Source organism: Mauremys mutica, chromosome 2 (genome assembly GCF_020497125.1).
Source record: "Mauremys mutica isolate MM-2020 ecotype Southern chromosome 2, ASM2049712v1, whole genome shotgun sequence".
Lineage (NCBI taxonomy): Eukaryota > Metazoa > Chordata > Testudines > Geoemydidae > Mauremys > Mauremys mutica.
In genome coordinates, this window is record NC_059073.1 from 218,683,004 (window position 1) to 218,705,894 (window position 22,891).

The 22,891-nt window shown below is 43.5% G+C and overlaps 1 protein-coding gene across 2 annotated transcripts in view; it reads left to right on the plus strand.

The window, feature by feature from the left end:
• The window catches only part of TOPAZ1 (testis and ovary specific TOPAZ 1), a 110,644-nt gene that overhangs the window by 51,794 nt on the left and 35,959 nt on the right, over nucleotides 1-22,891 (plus strand). For both annotated transcript variants that reach the window (XM_045005291.1, XM_045005290.1), the window contains one exon: nucleotides 11,738-11,912. In XM_045005291.1, coding sequence (XP_044861226.1) covers nucleotides 11,738-11,912 — 175 coding nt within the window. The remainder of the gene's footprint in view (nucleotides 1-11,737; nucleotides 11,913-22,891) is intronic.

The following is a 22,891-nucleotide window of genomic DNA, read 5'->3' on the forward strand; positions in this document are numbered from 1 at the left end:
CCCAATTAATGTCATGGTGAAGAATCAAAATCTCTTCCATTTTGAGGGGCTCAAGTTACTGACACTCCATAGCACTTAATCAGCATGAAGCAGCTTCATACTGAACAGGAGCATGAGAGTACTACACAAGGATTTCAACCAACCTCTGGTGAGATAGGGCACACAGCAGGTGCTGATTTTACAACATTGTTTTAAATGGCCTCACATATGAGACAGCTGGAATAGATGATGAAGCACCAAGCTGGCTTGATTTATTCCTGTCTGATGTATCTGAGAGAATTATGAATGGTAACTGCTTTACATTTCCAAAAGTTCTCTCAAAGCTCAATCTGTCTCTTCTTTTTCAGTGTGTTTCTATATCTGAGACCTCTGTCCTCATCCACTGTTGAGAGTTTTTGTACACCAGTTATCAAAATAGTGCACTGTGGTGGTCTCATGTTGGGTTTACCAGTGCTCCTAGACACACATAGCAACAGTAAAGAAAGATTGTCTTCCCCCTTCTGCTGGGATGGAGATTGTGCCCATTCCTCTCAGATGAGGACCAGACAGTTGTGCTCCACTCTTTCATCTCCCAGTTTGAGTACTGTGACTTGCTTCACCTAGGGCTAAAGATGAAGGCCACTTACAAGTTTTGACTCGTGCAACATACAGCTGCCTGCCTCCTATGAAGGAAAGACCAGCAACACTAAATGTCAGTGTCCCATTTGCTCCCCATTTAACTTCAGGTCCAATTCAATATTATGGTCCTAACCTTTAAGGCCCTTTGCCATACTCCAGCTTGTTTTCTTGCAGACAATTTCTCTATTGTGACCCACCAAGACACTAAATTCATTGGAGGTAAGGAATCTGTGTGTGACCAGGGTAGAAGACCCATCTAATAGAAGGCAGGGCATCCAGAATAGAAAGCCCTAAACTATAAAACTACATGCTGTCAGACCTCAAGATGAATCCTAGAGTCTTACCATGTTTAAACGATGATGTGAGATGCACCTCTTCAGAAGTCAGTGACATCATAATCTTGCAGTCCTCATGAAAGGAAAAATAAAGTGGGAGGAAAAGATGAAGATGCAAAACATCTATGAAGATCACCTGATCCATGCAGCAGAGAGCAGAGCTCTTAACTGAAAATTCCTTCATAATTTTTAAATATTTATCTGGCACGTACATCCTAGAACTATGCAATGCTTGAATACCAGAGTTAAGTACCTTAGAAATGCTACAAATACATACTACAGTGACTGGCACCTTTTATACTAGTCATTTAGCCATGAACAAGGGTTAAAAACTTTTCCAGTTAACAAAATGTGTGGTGTATTTTGATTTGTTTTCCATCAAACTTCCTTTCCTTGTCTATTATGAATGGTAATCATTACATTAGCCTTCTTGAATCTTTTTTAATTAAAAAAATGATAAAAAAGGCCCTACCTAGATTAGTTGAAGTGCTGTAATAGACAAATCACAAGATAAGAGCACTGTGTGGTACACTTCTCTAGTAGGAAACCAGGTTTCTATAATTCTCATGGGTTATGCAACATATGAGTGCAATATATGGTATGGTACACTGTATGGTACACTTCTCTAGTAGGAAACCAGGTTTCTATAATTCTCATGGGTTATGCAACATATGAGTGCAATATATGCATTTGGTTTGTATTAGGAATGGACGATGGTAATGTAATTGCTATTGGACATAACAACAAATCAGTATTCATGGTAATTTGAGTAATTTGAAGTTTCAGATGTCAAGCATTAATTTATCCCCACAATGTATTATTTTGGTTATATTAAAAGGGTAAGAATAACAATTTGATGTTAAGTCTGGTAGGAGCGTTGATTTTGCATATTGGTTCCAATTAGTTCTTCTTCGAGTGATTGCTCATGTCAATTCCGAGTAGGTGTGTGTGCGCCACATGCACAGTCAGAAGGTTTTTCCCCTAGCGGTACCTGTTAAATCAGCTGTGGAGCCCCCTGGAGTGGTGCCTTTATGGCGGTATATATAGGGCCCTGCCAACCCGCCGCCTTTTCAGTTCCTTCTTACTGCCAGTGACGGTCGTTGGAGTTTCTTTTACTCTCTTGCCTTGGGCAAGTGATTCCCTAGCATTCCCTTTTTTTGTTTTGTAAATAGTGTGGCAAGATAGCCGATATTATTTTGGGTCCTGCGCTTTTCTTGGCGGGGGAGGCTAAGATGCCATCCCTTGCCCCTGCTCTTAGGGCACTAGTGTCCTGGAAAGGTGGTAGAGGAGGGAAGTGGGGGAGGGGCCTGGGTTTGCTTCTCACTCTGAGCCCCAGCCCCTCTCAAACCCTGTGGGTTCTTACCCTCTTCCCCCTTTGGGTGGGGTACCTTCGGCCCTTAGATGCTAGGGAATCTCCCTCCCCTCCTGGGGCAGGGTCTCCCTTACTTCGGTTCTCTAGTCTTTCAGATATCACAACACACCTCCAAGCTCCAGTCCTCTCTGCTTCCTCCTCCTCCCTGACTGCCTGAAACAGGGGGGTTTATTAGGTTCCTGACAGGGCCTTAATTGACTGCAGGTGCTCCAATTAACCTGTAGCCACCCTCCGTAGTCAACAGGGAACCAAACCATAATTAGCCTAAGACTTATATATTTCCCTTCTACCACGCTCCCACTGCTCCCTTGCCCTCCTGTATCACATATTCTGTCCCCATCCCTCCGGCCGCTCAACACCATGGGGTTGGGCTACTTGGGATGAGAAACAGTGTTGTTGTGACAGGCTGTCCGCGTCGCTGTGTTGGTTTCCGGCTCTATACTGTATCCGAAGTCAAAAGGTTGTAGGGATAGGAACCATCTAGTCACTTGTGCATTCCTCTCCTTGTTTGTGTGCATCCATTGGAGTGGTCCATCACAAGGGTGAACCGCCACCCAAGTAGGTAGTACTGTAGAATCTCCATGGCCCATTTAACCGCTGGGCATTCCTTTTCTACTACAGAGTACCGTTGCTCCCTGGGCAGGAGGTTTCGGCTGAGGTAAAGATTAGGTGCTCCTCATCCCCCACCATCTGTGAAAGGATGGCCCCAAGTCCTACCTCCGAGGCGTCTGTTTGTAGGATGAATTCCTTTTTGAAATCTGGGGCTATGAGCACTGGATGGCTGCAAAGGGCCGTCCGTAGGTCTGTGAAAGCTTCTTCTGCCACCCCTGTCCACTTAACGATCTCTGGGCCCTGAGCTCTTATCAGATCCGTCAGAGGCACTGCCCTTGTAGTGAAGTGAGGGATGAACTGGCAGTAGTACCCCACTATTCCTAAGAATGCTCTGACTTGCTTCTTGCGGATCAGGCAGGGCCATTCCTGTATTGCCTCCACTTTGTTCCATTGGGGCTTCGCCAGGCCCCTTCCAACTACACACCCGAGGTGTCTGGCCTTGGCTAACCCTGTTGCACATTTGGATGGGTTAGCGGTGAGGCCAGCCTGTCTAAGAGCATCTAGTACTGCTTCCACTTTCCCCAGGTGTGTCTCCCAGTCAGGGCTATGGATTATCATATCATCTAAATAGGCGGCAGCATACTTGGCATGAGCTCGAAGAAATCTGTCCATCAATCGTTGGAAAGTTGCAGGGGCCCCATAGAGCCCAAAGGGAGGATGGTATATTGGAAGAGGCTGTTGGGTGTAGAGAGAGCATTTTTTTCCTTAGCGTCCTCAGCCAGGGGCATCTGCCAGTAGCCTTTTGTCAAGTCCAAGCTGGTCAGGTATCGGGCCTTGCCTAACTGATCCACCAGCTCATCAATACCTGGTATCGGGTAGGCATCAAATTGGGATACCTCGTTTAACTTCCGGAAGTCATTACAAAACCTTAGGGTGCCATCAGGCTTGGGGACCAAGACAATAGAGCTGGACCACTGGCTGTGGGATTCCTCAATCACCACAAGTTCCAGCATCTTCCTTACTTCTGCCCCAATTTCTTCTCTTTTTGCCTCTGGTATGCGATATGGTTTTATTGTCACCCTTGCTCCAGGACAGGTGACAGTGTGGTGTTGGATCAGCGTCATAAGGCCTGGTTGTGTGGAGAACACGTCTTGGATCCGCTGGATCATTTCGAGGACCTCTGTTGTTCTGGGGCTAATTCAGGGGATATCTTTACCTGCTCTTTTGGGCCGTGTGCCTGGGGTGAAGCTGGCAGGATGGCCAGGCACGTCTCCCGATCGAACCAGGGTTTCAGTAAGTTGACGTGATAGATCTGCTCTGGCCTTCGGCAGTCTGGCTGCTCCACCTTATAATTTACCTCCCCAATGGCTTCCACAATCTCATAGGGTCCATGCCAACTGGCCAGACGCTTGTTTTCTGTTGTTGGTACCAGCACCCTTTCTCCTGCTTGAAATTTCCGTGGTTTTGCCCGACAGTTGTAGTAGGTTGGTTGGGCCTCTTGTGCTTTCTCCAAATGCTCTCTTACTGTGGGGGTCACTTGGGCTATTCATTCTCTCATCTGGGCCACGTGTGCAATGACGTTTTTCCCTGGGTTGGGTTGTTCCTCCCATTTCTCATTCATGATGTCTAATATGCCATGTGAGTGGCGTCCGTACATTAGCTCGAAGGGGAAGAATCCAGTAGATGCTTGGGGAACTTCTCGTATTGCAGACATCAGGTATGGTAAGAAGTTATCCCAGTCTCTTCCATCTTGGGCCACCACCTTTTCAGATCGTGCTCTTGAGAGTGCAGTTAAATTGTTCGACCAGACCATCTGTTTGGGGATGATAGACCGAGGTCCGCAAGGCTTGGATGCGAAGCAGGGTACATAAGTCTTTCATTACTTTCAACATGAAGGGAGTACCTTAATCTGTCAGATCTCCTTAGGGATGCCTACCATAGCAAAAACCTGCACCAGTTCTTTTGCAATTGCTTTGGACGTGGGGTTTCTTAAAGGAATGGCTTCGGGATACCACGTAGCATAGTCCAGGATGACGAGTATGCTTTGGTGGCCCTGGGCCATTCTTTCTAGTGGGCCCAATAGATCCATTGCTGTCCTTTCAAAAGGGACTTCAATTATAGGCAAGGGTACCAACGAGGCCCTTAACTGAGGTCGGGGGCTATGCAGCTGGCATTCTGGGCAGGAAGTGCAATAGCACTGGACTTCTGCTCGAACCCCTGGCCAGTAGAACCTCCTTAGGATTCTATCCAGGGTCTCATCTGCTCTTAAATGTCCCCCAAACAGATGACTGTGAGTTAACTCTAATACAGCCCTCATGTGCTTCCTTGGCACCAAGAGCTGTTCTACTTCCTCCCCCACCCCATATTGGCACTACCCGGTACAACAGATCCTGTTTGATTATATAGTATGGCCCTGGACCTTTGGTTTTCCCTTCTACTGGCATGCCATTTAGCTCTACTACCTCCTCCCTCACTTTTGCATAAAGAAGGTCATCAGCTTGGTCCTGCCCAAAACACTCGTGTGCGGGACTGATCTGGCCTGATTATATTGGACTGGGCTCCCCTCCTTCTCTTGGGGTGCTTCCGCTCGTGCTGGGGGCCGTCTCTGGGTCTCCACTGGTTTCCTCTTGTGGTTTCCCTGATGGGTTCTTCCTCCCAACCAGGGCAGCTCTCTGGTTTACTGCCAAAATCCTGGTTCCCAATCTTTTATCTGCCCTCCTTTCCTGTCTAGATTTCCGGGACTTCCCAGGGAGTGAAAATAACTCTGGGAAAACACAGCAAAAATTGTGGTAGGGCCATCCATGGGCGCCTCGAGCTCTGCTTGGGGTTTACTTCCCGCCCCTAATTCGATGGTGGGGAGTAGGCTCTCGAACCCAGGAAAATCCCTGCCAATTAAGACCAGGTAAGGAAGCTTGGGACCCACCCCTGCAGTCATCTTGGTGGGTCCCAAGCTTCTGGATCTCAATCCGTATTGGATCTCAATCCATATTGGAATTGTGGGGTAGAAATTTACTGTGCCATGGACACGTCACTCCGGTGCTGTTGGCTCGGCTCAGTTGATCTTGCACTACTAACTTCCCTGAGATCAATGTGATAGCTCTCCCAGAGTCCACCAAAGCTACGCTCTGGATGCCGTTCATCTTTACTGTCCTAGTGTACTCATGTGGGGCCGTCGCAACCCCCACCAGGCTGATTAGGCCACATTGTTCCCCAGGATCCCCGAGATTACGTTGCATGGGCTCCTCCCTATTGAGGCACTGGGCTCCTATATGCCCCAACTCCCCACACTCATAACACCAATATCTCATCCTGGAGGTTGCCCTCCAGGAAAGCCACAGCTGGAAGAACAGGCCCCAAGGAGCAGCCTGAGGCCCCAAAGGGACCTGGAGGTTCAGGGGGAGAGAGTTGGCGTCGAAGTGTCTCAAGGAGTAGCAGCTTGAGGCGGTACCGTTCCTCGACATCAGAGTCCCGGTCCTGTGGCAGACGCCATGCTCAGTACCACCGTGTGTACCACTCGCACGGCACCGACAGGTCATTGGTAACCCAGACCTCGACCCACACGCAGCGTCCTATGCTGGTGCCGCACCAGAGCCAATGGCAGGGACCCCCGTGGCAGAGCCAGTGGTGCCAGTGGACCCCATGGCCCCCCATGAATGCTCAGCAAGGCCCTGGGTCGATAGCAGGAGCATTGGAGGCTCTGTCAGTTGCGCTATCCAGACCTCCGAGGGATAGATTGGCGGGTCACGGCTCCTCGGCACCACACGAGGAGTCCAGTCAAGGGGTGGATCCTGTGACACTGGAAGGTAGCTTCCTCGTGTCCATCACGTCAGCCCGGCAGATGTCAGAGCTCAGGGCCCTGACCTGCGACCCTCCGTACACTGTCTTTCACAAGGACACGGTTCAGCTTCGCCCACAGCCTGCATTCCTCCACAAGGTGTGTCCGTCTTTCATGTGAGCCAGGACATCTTCTTACCTGTCCTCTGCCCTAAGCTGCATACCTCTAACTAGGCACGCCACTTCCATATGCTTGACATGCGCAGGGCTCTGGCCTTTTATCTGGATCGGACTAAGCTGTTCCACAGGTCTTCGCAACTCTTCGTTGCTTCGGCTGAGTGCATGGGGGCCAACCGATCTCCACCTAGAGGCTTTCCCGGTGGATTACATCGTGCATCCACACATGCTACAACCTAGCACTACCTATTATAAGGGCTCACTCGACAAGGGCTCAGGCCTCGTCAGCTGCCTTTGTGGCTCATGCCTTATCCAGGACATCCGTAGGGTCGCTACCTGGTTCTCAGTACACACGTTCACATCGCACTATGTGATCATCTCCCACACGATGGATGACGCTGTTTTCGGTAGGGCTGTGCTCCAGCCAGGGAATCTGTGAACTCCTACCCACCTCCATCAGACATAGCTTGTAATCACCTACTGTGGAATACACATGAGCAAGCACTCGAAGAAGAAAGGACAGTTACCTCTTCTTGAAGAATATCAGTTACGGATGTGTTGCTCATGTCTATTCCACATCCCACCCTCCTTCCCCACTGTCGGAGTTGGTCCGTTAAGAAGGAACTGAGGGTGGGGGGAGCATGCGGCTCCCAGTATAGTGCGCTATAGCGGCGCCACTCCTGGCCTTACGGGGACTGCTGAGGGAAAAACTTACGGCACCGGTGCACGTGGCAAGCACGCACACCTACTGTGGAATAGACATGAGCAACACATCTCAAAGAATGCCAGTTACAGAACAGGTAACTGTCCTTTCTCCTTGGCAGCAGAAAGCCTTCCACTTGTGCCACTTATCTGGCTAAGTGGAAGAGGTTTTCAATTTGGTCACTTCAGAAGGGCATTACTCCATTGCAGACCTCAGTTCCCTTCATCCTGGACTATTCACTCCAGTTAAAAGCAGCAGAGGTTGGCAGTATCGTCAGCAAAGATTTCAGCTTCCCACCCTGGTGCAGTGGGTCACTCGGTGTTTGCTAACCCTATCATTGGCCCTTTTCTCAAGGGTGTAGACAGACTGTACCCTAAAGTACAGCAACCAATCCCCCCCATGGGTTCTCAGTTTGGTGCTCTCTAGGCTGATGGGCCCTCCCGTCGAGCCCCTGGCAACTTGTTCTCTCCTTTATCTTTCATGGAAAGTAGCATTCCTAGTGGCTATAACATTGGCCAGAAAAGTGTCTGAGCTCAAGGCTCTGATGTCCAAGCCCCTTTATTCCATGTTTTATAAGGACAAGGTGCAGTTACAATCACACACGGCTTTCCTCCAAAAGGCAGTCTTGCAATTTCACGTGAATCAGGACATCTTTCTGCCAGTGTTCTGCCTCAAGCCACATGCTAACGACAGGGAACGCATGCTCCATTCTCTGGACGTTAGATGCACGCTAGTTTTTTACATTGAGCGGACAAAGACGTTAGAAGGTCGACGCAGCTCTTCATGGCCATTGCCGAGAGGATGAAAGGTCTTCCTGTCTCATCCCAAAGAATCTCCTCTTGGATCACGGCCTGTATCAGGACGTACTATGTCTTGGCAAAGATTCTGTCTCCACCATTCACAGTGCATTCTATAAGAGTGGAAGCTTCCTCTGCAGTGTTCCTGGCTCAGGTCCCGATTCAGGACATCTGCAGGGGGGTGACGTGGTCGTCGATTCGCACCTTTACGTCGCACTATACCATCACCCAACAGACTAGAGACGATGCTGCATTTGGTAGAGCAGTGCTTCAGTCTGCAACTTGGTGAACTCCGACCTCTCTGGGGGACTGCTTGGGATTCACCTACTTGAAATTGATACGAGCAATCACTCGAAGGGAAAAAAAAAAAGTAACCTAACATTCGTAACTGTTGTTCTTTGAGATGTGTTGCTCATGTCCGTTCTAAGACCCCTCCGCCTCCCCTCTCTGAGTATCTGGCAAGAAGGAACTTGAAGAGGCAGCGGCTTGGCAGGGACCTATATACACTGCCATAAAGGCACCACTCCAGGCAGCTCTACAGCTGACCCAACGGGTACCGCTAGGGGAAAAACCTTCCGATGACTGTGCACGTTGTGCGCAGACACCTACTTGGAATGGGCATGAGCAACACATCTCGAAGAACAGTTACGAAAGGTAGGTAACCATTTTTTCTGGGAACAAACACCATTCTCTTTATTCCTGTATTTCAAATAGGAAATTGTATAACTTAACTGTTTTGAAGGGGCAGATGAGTTCCAGCTTGTGTAATTATTGGCTGGTTTTGCACCTCAGCCCTACCCCTAGGGCTTGTCTGCACATAAACCATTACAGTGAGACAGCTGCACCAGTGCAGCTGCGCCGCTGGAGCATTTCAGTGAAGACACTAGCTGTGCTGATGGGAGGGCTTCTCCCATCTGCATAGGTACTCCACTTCCCCAAGAGGTAGTAGCTAGGTTGATGGGAGAATTCTCCCATTGACCTAGTATTGTCTACACCAGACATTAGGTCAGTTTTACTGCGTCGCTCGGCATGTGGATTTTTCACACCCCTGAGTGACATAGTTAGACTGACCTAATTTCCTAGTGTAGACCAGGCCCTAGTCTGCCTAGAGGGCAGTAAATACACCAGAACTGATATATATATGTGATCGTTCTCTGAAAAGTGTGTCTGTTTAAACAAATATACATTAAGAGGTTTGTGTTTTATCAATTATTTCCAAAAGACATTTGCTCAATTTGCAAGAGAAAATGTTACTTCTAGTAACTCTTAACTTGTAAACTGAGTAAATTCAGTATGAAAATGGAGAGACGCTAAAAATGAAACCACACAATGACACTTTTAAAGTCACTTTTCAGAGTAGAACAGAACTTTAAGAGTGTATGTTTTGGAAAAAGATATTTAATATGTGGTTTGTGAGGCTATCAGTTTGATCAAATTTTCAGATGATACAGAAACTCCATATATAGCAAACACAGTATATGATACAAGAAAAATAAAGACATACATTTTGAAGGGCTGGTTTGATAAACAACTCTAATAGTATACATTTGGAAAGGGTCAATATTAAATAAATATAAAATGGGAGAATGTGATAGAAACATTGCAGAAAAACATTTAAGTTGGTTGAACATGCATAACAGACATGGAAAGCAGTTTATAGAAACTTGCAATGTGAGGCTATAATAAAATACCTGGAATGTGCATACTGAAGTATTGCATATAATACCATTAATGTTCCTTTGCCAGTAGTGACGAAGACCTCATTTTAGTTCAATTAGGGGTTTTTCACTGAAAAAAGGCTGGAAAAAAAACAGCATGAAGAATAGCAACAAAGAAAACAGGGTTGGAAGACATGATACATGAATAGACACGGTGCAAATAAGTGATGGTCACATTAACACCACCCTATATCGAAAACCTACTGACCGCTATGCCTACCTTCATGCCTCCAGCTTCCATCCCGGGCACACCACAAGATCCATTGTCTACAGCCAAGCACTGAGGTACAACCGCATCTGCTCTAACCCCTCAGACAGAGACCAACACCTACAAAATCTCCACCAAGCATTCTCAAAACTACAGTACCCGCACGAGGAAATAAGGAAACAGATCAACAGAGCCAGACATGTACCCAGAAGCCTCCTACTGCAAGACAAACCCAAGAAAGAAACCAACAGGACTCCACTGGCCATCACATACAGTCCCCAGCTAAAACCCCTCCAACGCATCATCAGGGATCTACAACCCATCCTGGACAATGATCCCACCCTTTCACAGGCCTTGGGTGGCAGGCCAGTCCTTGCCCACAGACAACCTGCCAACCTGAAGCATATTCTTACCAGTAACTGCACACCGCACCATAGCAACTCTAGCTCAGGAACCAATCCATGCAACAAACCTCGATGCCAACTCTGCCCACATATCTACACCAGCGACACCATCACAGGACCTAACCAGATCAGCCACACCATTACCAGTTCATTCACCTGCACGTCCACCAATGTTAATATACGCCATCATATGCCAGCAATGCCCCTCTGCTATGTACATCGGCCAAACTGGACAGTCTCTACGGAAAAGGATAAATGGACACAAATCAGATATTAGGAATGGCAATATACAAAAACCTGTAGGAGAACACTTCAACCTCCCTGGCCACACAATAGCAGATCTTAAGGTGGCCATCCTGCAGCAAAAAAACTTCAGGACCAGACTTCAAAGAGAAACTGCTGAGCTTCAGTTCATTTGCTAATTTGACACCGTCGGCTCAGGATTAAACAAAGACTGTGAATGGCTTGCCAACTACAGAACCAGTTTCTCCTCCCTTGGTTTTCACACCTCAACTGCTAGAACAGGATCTCATCCTCCCTGATTGAACTAACCTCGTTACCTCTAGCTTGCTTCTTGCTTGCATATATATACCTGCCCCTGGAAATTTCCACTACTTGCATCTGACGAAGTGGGTATTCACCCACAAAAGCTCATGCTCCAAAACGTCTGTTAGTCTATAAGGTGCCACAGGATTCTTTGCTGCTTTTACAGATCCAGACTAACACGGCTACCCCTCTGATACTCAATAGAAAGGGGGATGACCTACTTGTGGCTAGTCAGATGTATTACAAGAATTACTGTTTTTAAATTGAAGTTAGGAAAAACTAACTTTCTTATCTGATCTAGACAAAATAAGAACAATAAAACAGCCTTCTATAAGAGCTGGGTGAGACATCATTGAGGGAAATGTTCAGAAGGTATGATAACATTTTTGAGAATATAAAAAGGAGAATTTGTACAAGGTGTATTTTGAGCACCTAATAGTTCCTGCCAGCTGAACCGTCTGAGTTATAATAACTAATAGCTGTATCATGTTTTGTAGCAATCTTATTTACATTTATTATTTGACTTTTAACAGCACTGTAAAGAAAAAAGTGACTGGGCCAAATTGGGAACTTTGTATGTTAATATGAGAATAGGATGTGAAAATTTTGGTGACCTTCAGAAATTGACTTTATATATTGCTGACATACTAACAAGAGACTCCAAGGAAGAGAGACCAGGAGTTCCTTTTTGTGAATTTGCTGAAGCAGGTAAAACTAAGATGATAATGTATATGTTGCATTTGACATTTTAGCATTCACTTTCTACACTGAACAGGTGTAAGAAGAAAACGAAATTATGTGATGAATTATAAAGCTACCATTCTCTTGACCTTATTTATTTAAATGTATATTGTGCACTAATCAAAATTCCTGTTGCTACATGTAAAATTAACATTAAGTAAACATGTTAAATAGCAGCTAAACTCCCTGAACCCCCTGATCAGAAAGAAAAAGTAAACCCCATCCCACTCAACTACCCCTCCAAAAAAAATAATCAGAGTAAATCTATTGGCCTTTCAGCGTGCCCTAAAAGATGCAAACTTTGCTTGTCAGGCCAAGAAGAAAAGCATGTTCCAGAGTCGAGGGCCCTATACTGAGAATGAGCTGCTCCAGACAGATAAATGTAAGAACCAACAGCTTGCCTCCAGGTTGGGTAATGGCACAAGGAGAGGCAGACATAGGCTCTTAAGTGCACATGACATGACCAAACCATTAAGGACTTCAGTGGGCAAAGCAAACACGTTGAATTGAACCCACAAACAAATAGAAACAGTTTGTGTTTCTGGAGCAGAGATGTAATATGCTGTATGTATAAACAGTATTAAGGAGGAAAACACATTTTGTACTAGCATGCAGTGTGAGGAGGTTTAAAGAGATGCAGCCCCTGAGTGAGACTCCTCATTTGTTCAAGCTGACAGAGCAAGGTCTGTCTCCATCCATCTCAACTGCCCTTAGTCTTTAAATTATTTATATATAGTTCTTGATTTTTTTTAAGGTTAAATTGTACTAAAATTGAGTTTTATACTGCTAGGTCCATGCCATTGTGCAACATTATATCATGATGATGGTGATGTCATGGTAGGGGGTCTACAAACCATGAAACCAGGAAGAAGAGATGGATGAGGCTTTTTTTAAACAACTAACAAAATCATCCAAAGCACAGGACTTAATGGTGATGGGAGACTTTAACTACCCAGACATCTGTTGGGAAAATAATGTGGCAGGGCACAGATTATCCAACAAGTTCTTGGAATGTATTGGAGGCAATTTTTTATTTCAGAAGGTGGAGAACTGCAGGGGTCAGTTCTGGGTCCGGTTCTGTTCAAATCTTCATCAGTGATTTAGATAATGGCATAGAGAGTACACTTATAAAGTTTGTGGACAATACCAAGCTGGGAGCGGTTGCAAGTGCTTTGGAGGATAGGATTAAAATTCAAAATGATCTGGACAAACTGGAGAAATCGTCTGAAGTAAATGGGATGAAATTCAATAAGGACAAATGCAAAGTACTCCACTTAGGAAGGAACAATCCGTTGCACACGTACAAAATGGGAAATGACTGCCTAGGAAGGAGTACTGCGGAAAGGGATCTGGGGATCATAGTGGATCACAAGCTAAATATGAGTCAACAGTGTAACTGTTGCAAAAAAAGAAAACATTCTGGGATGCATTAGCAGGAGTATTGTAAGCAAGACATAAGAAGTAATTCTTTCGCGCTACTCTGCGCTGATTAGGCCTCAACTGGAGTATTGTGTCCAGTTCTGGGCGCCACATTTCAGGAAAGATGTGGACAAATTGGAGAAAGTCCAGAGAAGAGCAAAAAAAACGATTAAAGGTCTAGAAAACATGACCTATGAGGCAAGATTGAAAAAATTGGGTTTGTTTAGTCTGGAGAAGAGAAGACTGAGAGGGGACATAACAGTTTTCAAGTACATAAAAGGTTGTTACAAGGAGGAGGGAGAAAAATTGTTGTTCTTAACTTCCGAGGATAGGACAAGAAGCAATGGGCTTAAATTGCAGCAAGGGTGGTTTAGGTTGGACATTTAGGAAAAACTTCCTAACTGTCAGGGTGTTTAAGCACTGGAATAAATTGCTTAGGGAGGTTGTGGAATCTCCATCTCTGGAGATATTTAAGAGTAGGTTAGATATATGTCTATCCGGGATGGTCTAGACAGTATTTGGTCCTGCCATGAGGGCAGGGGACTGGACACGATGACCTCTCGAGGTCCCTTCCAGTCCTAGAGTCTATGAATCTATGTCAAGACCTCAGAAGTAGTTTTTCTGTAGGCTATACACCTTGTCCAGATTACTCAGAGTTGAAAGAATCTTTTGGGTTTAAGCCTAACATCTGTTTGGAGAAGGAGTTAAGTGGTTTGGGTTCAAGGACTTCAAAGTCTTTGGACCCAGAATCTTTGAATCTATGGGCTGAAATGTTTAATAGAATGGGGCACTCTTTGGAACTGCTGCCTTCTGCTTCCCAAGAAGAGAAGAAAGGAACAACATAAGAGCAAACAAAATTTATTTAGGGATTTATTATGGAGTCCGTGCTGGTAATTGGTTCTGATCATGAGATGCAGTATTCAGCCTCCCCAGGTCTTATAGATCAGAAGCTGAGAGGGCTTTCTCAGATATCAGGCATTCAGATCTCTTGTCTGCCCTAGAGGGAGCTTCTGGCTTCTCCTTCAGGGATGTTGTTAGGCACTATCTGGGCTTTGCAAGAGAAGTTGTCTTTTTGGCTTTTTTCAGTTTCCAGCCCATATCATTTCCTTATTAGATTAGCACGTTCCATAGTGTTGCAGTTCTCTTTAGGGCTGTCATCCCCTTGGGTCTCTGAGTCTCCACCTGGACTATGGATTTGACAATTTTAGCTTTTCTTAGCTTTCCCAGAATGGTCTCTTTTCCTTTCTCCCTCTGCCAGAAGACTTCTTGAAAGGTTTTAGCTCCAGGCCAGTTTCTCCCTTCTTTGGATATTTTGAACTGGATGAGGGCAAGGGAGGGTTATTGTTTGGCTTTGATGTGTTACAAAGGTTTTATAAGGATAAAATAGTTTTGCAGCCTCCTCCAACATTTTTGACTAGGTGGTCTCTGGTTTTCATTTGAACACTTTCATTACCAGTATATTTTCCAAAGCCTCAAATTTTTCTGGTAAAGCTTGGATATTTAAAAGGGCTATTATCTACAATCTTAATAAACCCTTCAGGAAGTTCACTAAGTTGTTTTGTACCTTTTTGGTGAAAATACTGAAAGCAAGTGTATCTTTCCACAAGCAAAATATTCAGGTTTTGTAATCGGATACTGTGTGACCTCACTGAAACTGAAAAGTCCATTCTTCTAAAGAGAAGTAGCATCCTCTGCATCTATTTGTTTTGTGCCTGTTGACATTTGTAAAGCTGCTGCTTGGGGTTTAACTTAGACTTCTAATTAAGCATTATTCTCTGGACACTGAGTCCAGGTATGTGCAATTCAAAGGAGAAATGCTTGTCTCATTTACTTATTAGTACTCTACCTTCTTCCTGAGCATTGTCGTTACTTGCTAATCTGCTATAGTTAGGATGTTTAGGGGGCAATGCCATGGAAAAAGAGTAGTTACTTTAGTATTTGGTGCTCTTGCCTTTAGATCTAAAATATTCCAAGTAAGGTGTAAAATATTTGATTTAAGAGACTAGAGCTTTTAGGCTGGAAAGTAAATTACATTCTTCAGAAACTATAATACTTTAGATCTACACTTTATTGGGGTTGAATCATCATTTTTATTTAAAAAAAATTCCCTCTTTTGGTCCAAAAGTAAGAAAGCTAATATGAGTAGCCATTGGATTGTCCTCACCGATTCTTCCAAAAGAAAAATGTTTGTGTGGAGGCAGAGAGCCAGGCACTGTGCTCCTAGCACATCTTTGGTTACTTCATCTTTCAAACATCAGACTTGAAGGTGTTTCTGGGAGTTCAAAAACAAAAAGGTGATGGAAATTATTCAGAGGTTCCTCTACTTCTACTTCATGCTGCCCCCAACTCTTTTCCCTGGAATGTTGAGATGAAGTTTTCCATTCCATTCGGGGCATTCTAAGTTTCTAAAGCAGTACTGGGAGAATGGGGAGTCTGTTCCCAGTATTTTCTATTCCCGTGACCATTCTGTTATTAAGTATATGCATTTGGTTTGGAGCTCTTGTCGTGATGCATGCTTTATATCCATCAGACCAACACAGAGAAGTAACTATGATTTTGCATAAGTGAGAATCATCATCAGTACAAAATCCTCCTTTTGGGTGTTTCTAACTCCAAGAATTATCATCAGGTACTCAGGTGTAGTGACAGCCTACAAGAGACTTCTGTATGCACTTATTTAGATGACTGGGCTGTTAAGAGTTCATTTGCAGTCTGCAGCACAGGCATGCTCAGAGTTTCAGTAATGTTAATGCTCAACAAAGGGAAAAAATCATCTCAGTTCAGTGAGAACCTTCATAAAAATAACCGTCAACTTATTATTAGCACAACATGTGATATCTAATGAAAATGTACGTATTGCAGCTGGACAATTTCAATTAAACTTGAAGGTGAACCTAAATTTTTTTTAAAAGTTCAAAAAGTTATGAGATCCCAAATTATTAACAACATACATATTAATTGCAAATACATTTCAAACAATTCTTGAATATTGGTTAATTTTACTCACTGGCTGAGAAGTTTGTTTTCTCTTCTATACTTAGCCCTGGTTTACACTACAAACTTATTTTGTTATAACTACATCACTCAGGGTGTGGAAAATGCAGTTAAATCAACCAAACTTCTGGTGTAGACAGCACTGTGTCAATGGGAGGGCTTCTCTCATTGACGTAACAACTGCCTCTTGGGGATGTGGAGTACCTGCTCCGATGGGAGAAGTTCAGTGAAGTGCTATAGCATTGCAGCGTTGTAAGTGTAAACAAGTCCTTAGTGACATTATGTACACTTATAGTAAGAAATGCGGAAACTTCTTCGAATATCCTCTGCATGTTAGCACTCATGAGATGCTCCAACGTGTGCAGCCTGAATGGTAGAACTCAAGCTAGCAGTAGCAGCTCACATGTCCCTTGCCCTCTCTGTGAATGTTGATTGTTCCAGGGTATGGTGCTTCAACTGCCTCAGGTTCTTCAAACTGAGAACAGCTGAACAAATCAGGAAATGCTCTGGACTGCTGCTGGATCCGTATCTTGTCAGCTAGTTAATAATTTAATTTAGTTAAAATTAATTGTCTGTTAGTGTTGATTAACTTGGTTGTAAATATTTTGGTTTTGAAATGATGAAACTGAAGAATAAAAAGCCCCATCTTAAAAAGGTGTATTATGTCTGGTTCTGGCATCTGACCCACATGCCTGGCTCTTGGGTGAAGGACACTCACTTTTAAAAATGCTTGATTTGCTTTATTTTCATAACACAAGCAACAAAAGTGAAACAGAACAGATTTCAGGTGACTTTATTACAAGAAGCACAGTCAGCAAAACTATATGGAACCAAGCAAGCTTCAAACAAGTCTCAGAGACCAGTGTCAGGCCGAGCAAGTCTGTAAGGAAGAAGGACAAATCCTCCACCTTGGGACAAATCCTCCACATTGTTTCCAGAGCCAGTCCACTGCAAAAGGACACAGCTATTATGGAGAGCACGAGCGCTCAGTCCTCGTTGGAGTCAGCCTCTTTTGAAGAGCCAGTCCATGCAAGAGAGAGACATCTGACCAGAGGGTCTTCAAGGAACGTATGCAGCATACACATTCTTGTGGTAGAGTCAGATGTTCTTCATCTGATCTAGATGAGCCAGTTCCAAAAGCATGAGGTAGGAAAAAATATATGGAAGTGGTAGACACAGCACTGCAACAAATAGTAGTTATGGCACAATTTCATCAACTGGATCTGGATCTGGCTCCGGCTCTATTGGTAATTAACCCATATATTTCAATTGAGCAAGAATTGGACATTTTGCTGCAACCGATTCATTTAGATGCTCCCCCAAGGCAGAGAGGAAGAGTTGAAGAACTCAGGATATCTTCTGCTTCTGCCATCTAAGACCCCTTCTGGGTCTCCAGAAAATATTTTTTTTCTCTATATTCTCCTTTATTCAACCAAGGAGATTGCTGTCTCTGGTTCCATCTGAACTAAGAATGGGCTTGGATTGGAGAAGAAATACAGCTCAGCGATCTGATCTGGAGAAAAAGTATTATCAGCAACCTCATTTGTGTGTTCTAGATCCATGTGGACAAAGAAATGTGCAATTGATCTGAGTATGGAGTTTTGGCCTGACTGGCAAGTACCCCTTTCAGGTATCATTGGCTATCTCCTGCACCTTATCAGCATGTTTCTCTATATGACAATAGACATTTGCCAGTTTGGTACTGAGAGGATATATTGTCAGATCTGAAGGATACATATCCACCAATGCAACTAAGTTCTGATAAGTCTACAATGGTAAGAGTTATTATTAGAAGAGGAGGAATTAGTAGTGATACAAGAGTCAGATCCAGACCTCTGGAGGGGTTGCCTTCTCTAGGGGAAAATGTGGGCAACACTTCAGTGGCACCACCATCAGAGGATGTGGTGTCATTTCATGAATTATGGATTGCATCACAAAGACATTAGATATTCCCTCGGTATCAAGGAATTCTCACCTGTTTTTTGATATTTTGAGGGTAACATTCCCCTTATTAGAATGATGGCTTCAACCAGCAAAAACAAGCTGGAATGCTCCCTCAGCTGCCTGTGTCGAAAAAGACTGCCAAATTATACCAATTCCCTCAGGAAGGTCTAGCTATGTTTATACCTTTATGCTCTGCCATCTCCTACTTTGTTAATGATGGAGGCTGTGCTACATAAATGGAAAGTTGCCTAAGTTCACTGTACTCCTGATAAAGAAGGGAAAAGACTTGATATATTTGTGAGGAAAATGTTTCCTTCAGCTATGTTAGGCGTGCATATTTAAAATTATGAAGATTTCTCATGGCTGGTTACCAGCATCATCTGTGGGGGGAAAGTTGTCATTCCTCAGTTCTCCACTGGAAGAGCGTAGAAGGTTAGCTAATGCCCTTTTGATGGCGGGGCAGAATGTTGCTAAACATCAGTTAAAGGGCTGCATTTGATTCTTTGGTTGCGTCAGCTAGGGTAATAGTTTTGGTTATTGTATTCAGAATGCATGCATGGCTGCGATCAGTGGGTCTTTCTCCAGAGAGTAAGATGAGAATCAAGGATCTTCCTTTTATGGGAGAGTAGGGTCTGTTTAGCATGCAGACAGACGAGGTGCTAGAGAAAATAAAGAATGGAGGTCAGCTAAATCTTTAGATTTCTTTAATATAGCATAAAGATCATCTTTGGTTCCACGATTCAGATACCAAAGGCAATACCCATTATATTCTTCATCAATTCCTTACCCCATCAAAGAAGGAATTATTACTACCAGCCCTCAATATTATTCTTGTCAATATCAGCAACTGAAGAAGAGAGAGTTTAAATCTTGTAATAATAAAAGGAATTTTTTGACTTCATCTTCTGCAATTCCTGCAAGTTTTCACATTTGGCTAGGGACCCAGCTACAAGTCAGTCCTGTTAGACACTTTTACCTCTCTGTTTGGGGAGTATTTGTCCTGTTTTCACCATCAGTGGAAATTAATAACATTAATTCTGGAAATTATTGCAAATGAGAATTCAACACAATTTGTAACTCTCCTTCCCAACAAACTACCACATCCCTCCTTGATTGGGGATCAGGTTCAACTCAATTTGCTCAGAAAAGAGATTCAGTCTCTATTACAGTTGGGTTCGATAGAAACCATGCCTTCTGAACACAAAGGGCAGAATTTTTATTTATGCTATTTTCTAATTCCAAAAAAAGATGGGCACCTTCATCCCATGTTGGATCTCAGAAAATTAAATGCCTGTATACAAAGTTTTGTGTCTGCATGTCCTCTGATTTCTAGAATCCCTTATCTTTCCCTTCAGGATTGATTTGCAGCTCTGGATTAAAACATGCATATTCCTATATTTTAATAAAACCATGTAATTGAAAATACCTGTGTTTTATGGTAGGAGAGGACCATTTTCAGTACAGGGTTCTTCCCTTTGGTTTATCCGTAGCTCCGAGGATGTTTACGAAATATATTTCTGTAGTGGCAGCATATCTAAAGCAATGGAGTTTGTCTATCCTTACTTAGATGACCGCTTAATCAAAGCATTGTTGAAGTAAGAAGTCTTATGTGTGGAACAAATATGTTTACTTTTTGCAAACCTGGGATTATGCATAAATTGGGAAAAATCATTCCTAAATCCTAAAATGCTCCTTTTCATAGGGCCTTATTAGACTCAACTTCAGCAAAAAACCTTTCTCCCAGAAGAAAGCTTTATGAAAATAAAATAGTTTATACATCTCCTTCTGAAGTCTCCATAACAGTCAATACTCCTTTTTTCTTGGTTCACTGGGTCTCTTAGCATCAACCACATCAGTGATACCATACTTTGGATGACTGACCTCCAACACTGGCTAGTGAGAAATTACAAACCAGGCTTAGACAACAAGCATCGCAAATTAGTGATTCCATAGCAGGTATTGACAACACTGATGATGTGGACATGTGCTCTAAATGTAATGAAGAGTATACCTTTCAGTCTTTCTCTTTCTGCCATCAGTGGTACTTAAGCCATGTCTACACTACACAATTCAGTTGACCTATTTAGGTTGACTTACAGCCACCACAGTAATTACTGTGATTTTTTTCATGTCCCCACTACCCTCCTTCTGTCTGTGGTGCACGTCCTCACCAGAAACATTTGCACCAACTTGATAGCTAATGTGGGGGGGGGGGGCGCTGAGAGACCTGGCGTCAGCTGGGAGCTCTGTGAGAAGCCCACACCTGGCTCTTGGTGCCAGGCAGTGAGGCTCCAGCTGTCAGCTCTGCTGGAGCGCACAGCTGGAACACCCTCGCTCCCTTATCTCTCCCCCCACCCACCCAATTTCAAAACAGAGACTCTACCAGTAGTGAAATTGGCATTCTTGTCAAGAAGTCAATTTCACGGCCAGTGCCAACAGGCAATGCAAGCAACACAGTGTCTGTACAGACATTGTGTCACTCAAACTATGTAGTCCTAAGCCTTATGTCTCTCGTCGACGTGGATTTACTAGGTTGGCGGAGTGGGCAAGTTACAGCAGCAGGAGGAACACTGTAATATGTAGACTTGCATAGTTAGGACAACATAAGCTGCCTTAGCTTGACTTGCCCCTACTTCCAGTGCATCTACTTTGGGATGGCAGGCCCATTTAAACAACAATCTATTAGTCAGAGCTCACTGGTCACTAAAGAAAGGAATCAACATGTCAGTATTTTAGAATTGAGAGCAATCATGGTGGCTCTAAAGTAATTTCTGCTTCAAGTAAAAAACCAGGGGAGTGCGGGTGGTGACAGAGAGTATGACAGTATTATATTATCTAAACAAACAAGGCAGGGCTCCTTCCCTACAATATATAACAAGACATTCACCCAGTAGCAATTCATGTATCTGGGGAACAAAATATCCTTACAGGTCATCTAAGTAGGTTGACTGCTCAAATACAAGCATGGTCTTTGGAAGGACAAAGTGGTAATATACCTTTTCAGGTTGTGGGGGAATCCTATAATAGATTTTTTTTGCATCGGATTTTGTTTGAGAGCAGGGACTCACTGTCGAATGCATTCCCAATAAATTGGGGTCAAGGGTTAAGTTACGTGTTTCCCCATTTTTCTTCATTTAAAGAGTAATAAACAAAATATGACAAAGCCAGAGTAATTTTAATAGCATCAGCATGGGCCAGACAACTGTGATACCTGGACTTAATTTGCCTGTCCAGAGGGTTAATTGAACATCTGCCACTGTACCAGTTTTGTTAGACCATCCCTTCTTGTGTTATGTCCCAGATCTTCAGTATCTCTAACGGCCTGGGGAATAAAACTCTGGGATTGATAGAAAAGTCTTATTCGTTAAAGGTGTAAAATGTATTGATAAATTCAAGAAAAGAGTCCACATGAAAATATTTTATAGTCATAAATGGAAAAGATTTTTACTGTGGATTTCCATATATGATATAGAGCTATATACAGCACCCATTAATTATATATTAGAATATGTATTATAGAGTGGGTTTCTCACTATCTTCTATGAAGATTTACCTTTCAGCCATATCAACATACAGCTATGGAAAATAAATCATTTTTTACCCGTGAAAGAGCTATAAGAGTCTTGGTAGGTCTTACTAATGTATATGCTTCAATAAGACACCCTATGCCATCTTGGGATTTGAACACAGTGCTTTCACAACTGATGAAACCTCCCTTTGAACCTTTGGGAAAACTGTACGTTGTTCCACCTGTCTATTAAGATAATGGGTTTTTTTTATAGCCATCACTTCAGCAAAACATATAAATGAATTAAATGCCTTACTGGCTAATCCACCATTTATTGTTTTTCATAAAGATAATTTTTCATACATACCCAAGGTTTTTACTAAAGATCATTTTGGATTTTCATATAAATCAGTCTATAATTTTACCAGTATTCTTTCCCAAGCCTCATGCTCAGGATGGGGAAGCTAAATTATATATACTAGATATTAAAAGGACTTCGGTCTTTTATTTAGACAGAAATAAACAATTTAGACAATCTCTAAAATTCCTTTTATCATAAGCAATAAACAAGGGTAAAGTTGTTTGAAAAAGAAACACTCTCAAGATGGTTAATTATGTACTTATAGATTGATGGGTTTGTCTCTTCCACAGGGAATTAAAACACATTTTACTAGATTGAAGGCAGCTTCTGTGGCTTTTTCTGGATACATTCCTCTAATAGAGATATGTAGAGCAGCAACATGGAGTTCAGTACACATTTTTACCAAACACCACTTGTTAGATTTGGAACCTAGATCTGATGCAAAATTTGACAAGGCAGTTCTGCGGACCTTGTTCAAGTAGAATTCTGTGGTCCCACCATCCTGGATCAGAGTACTGTTTTTTAATCTATCCCATAAGTGGGAATATGCAAAGGACATTCAAAGGAGAAATGAAGGTTGCTTACCTGTAACCAGTGTTCTTCAAAATGGTCTCTGCGTATTCACACTCATGGGATTTTCTCCACTACCTCAGAGTCCTGTCGTAGGGGAAGAAACTGAGGTGGCTGGAGTGCCACACCCCTTTATACCTTTGCCCTGAA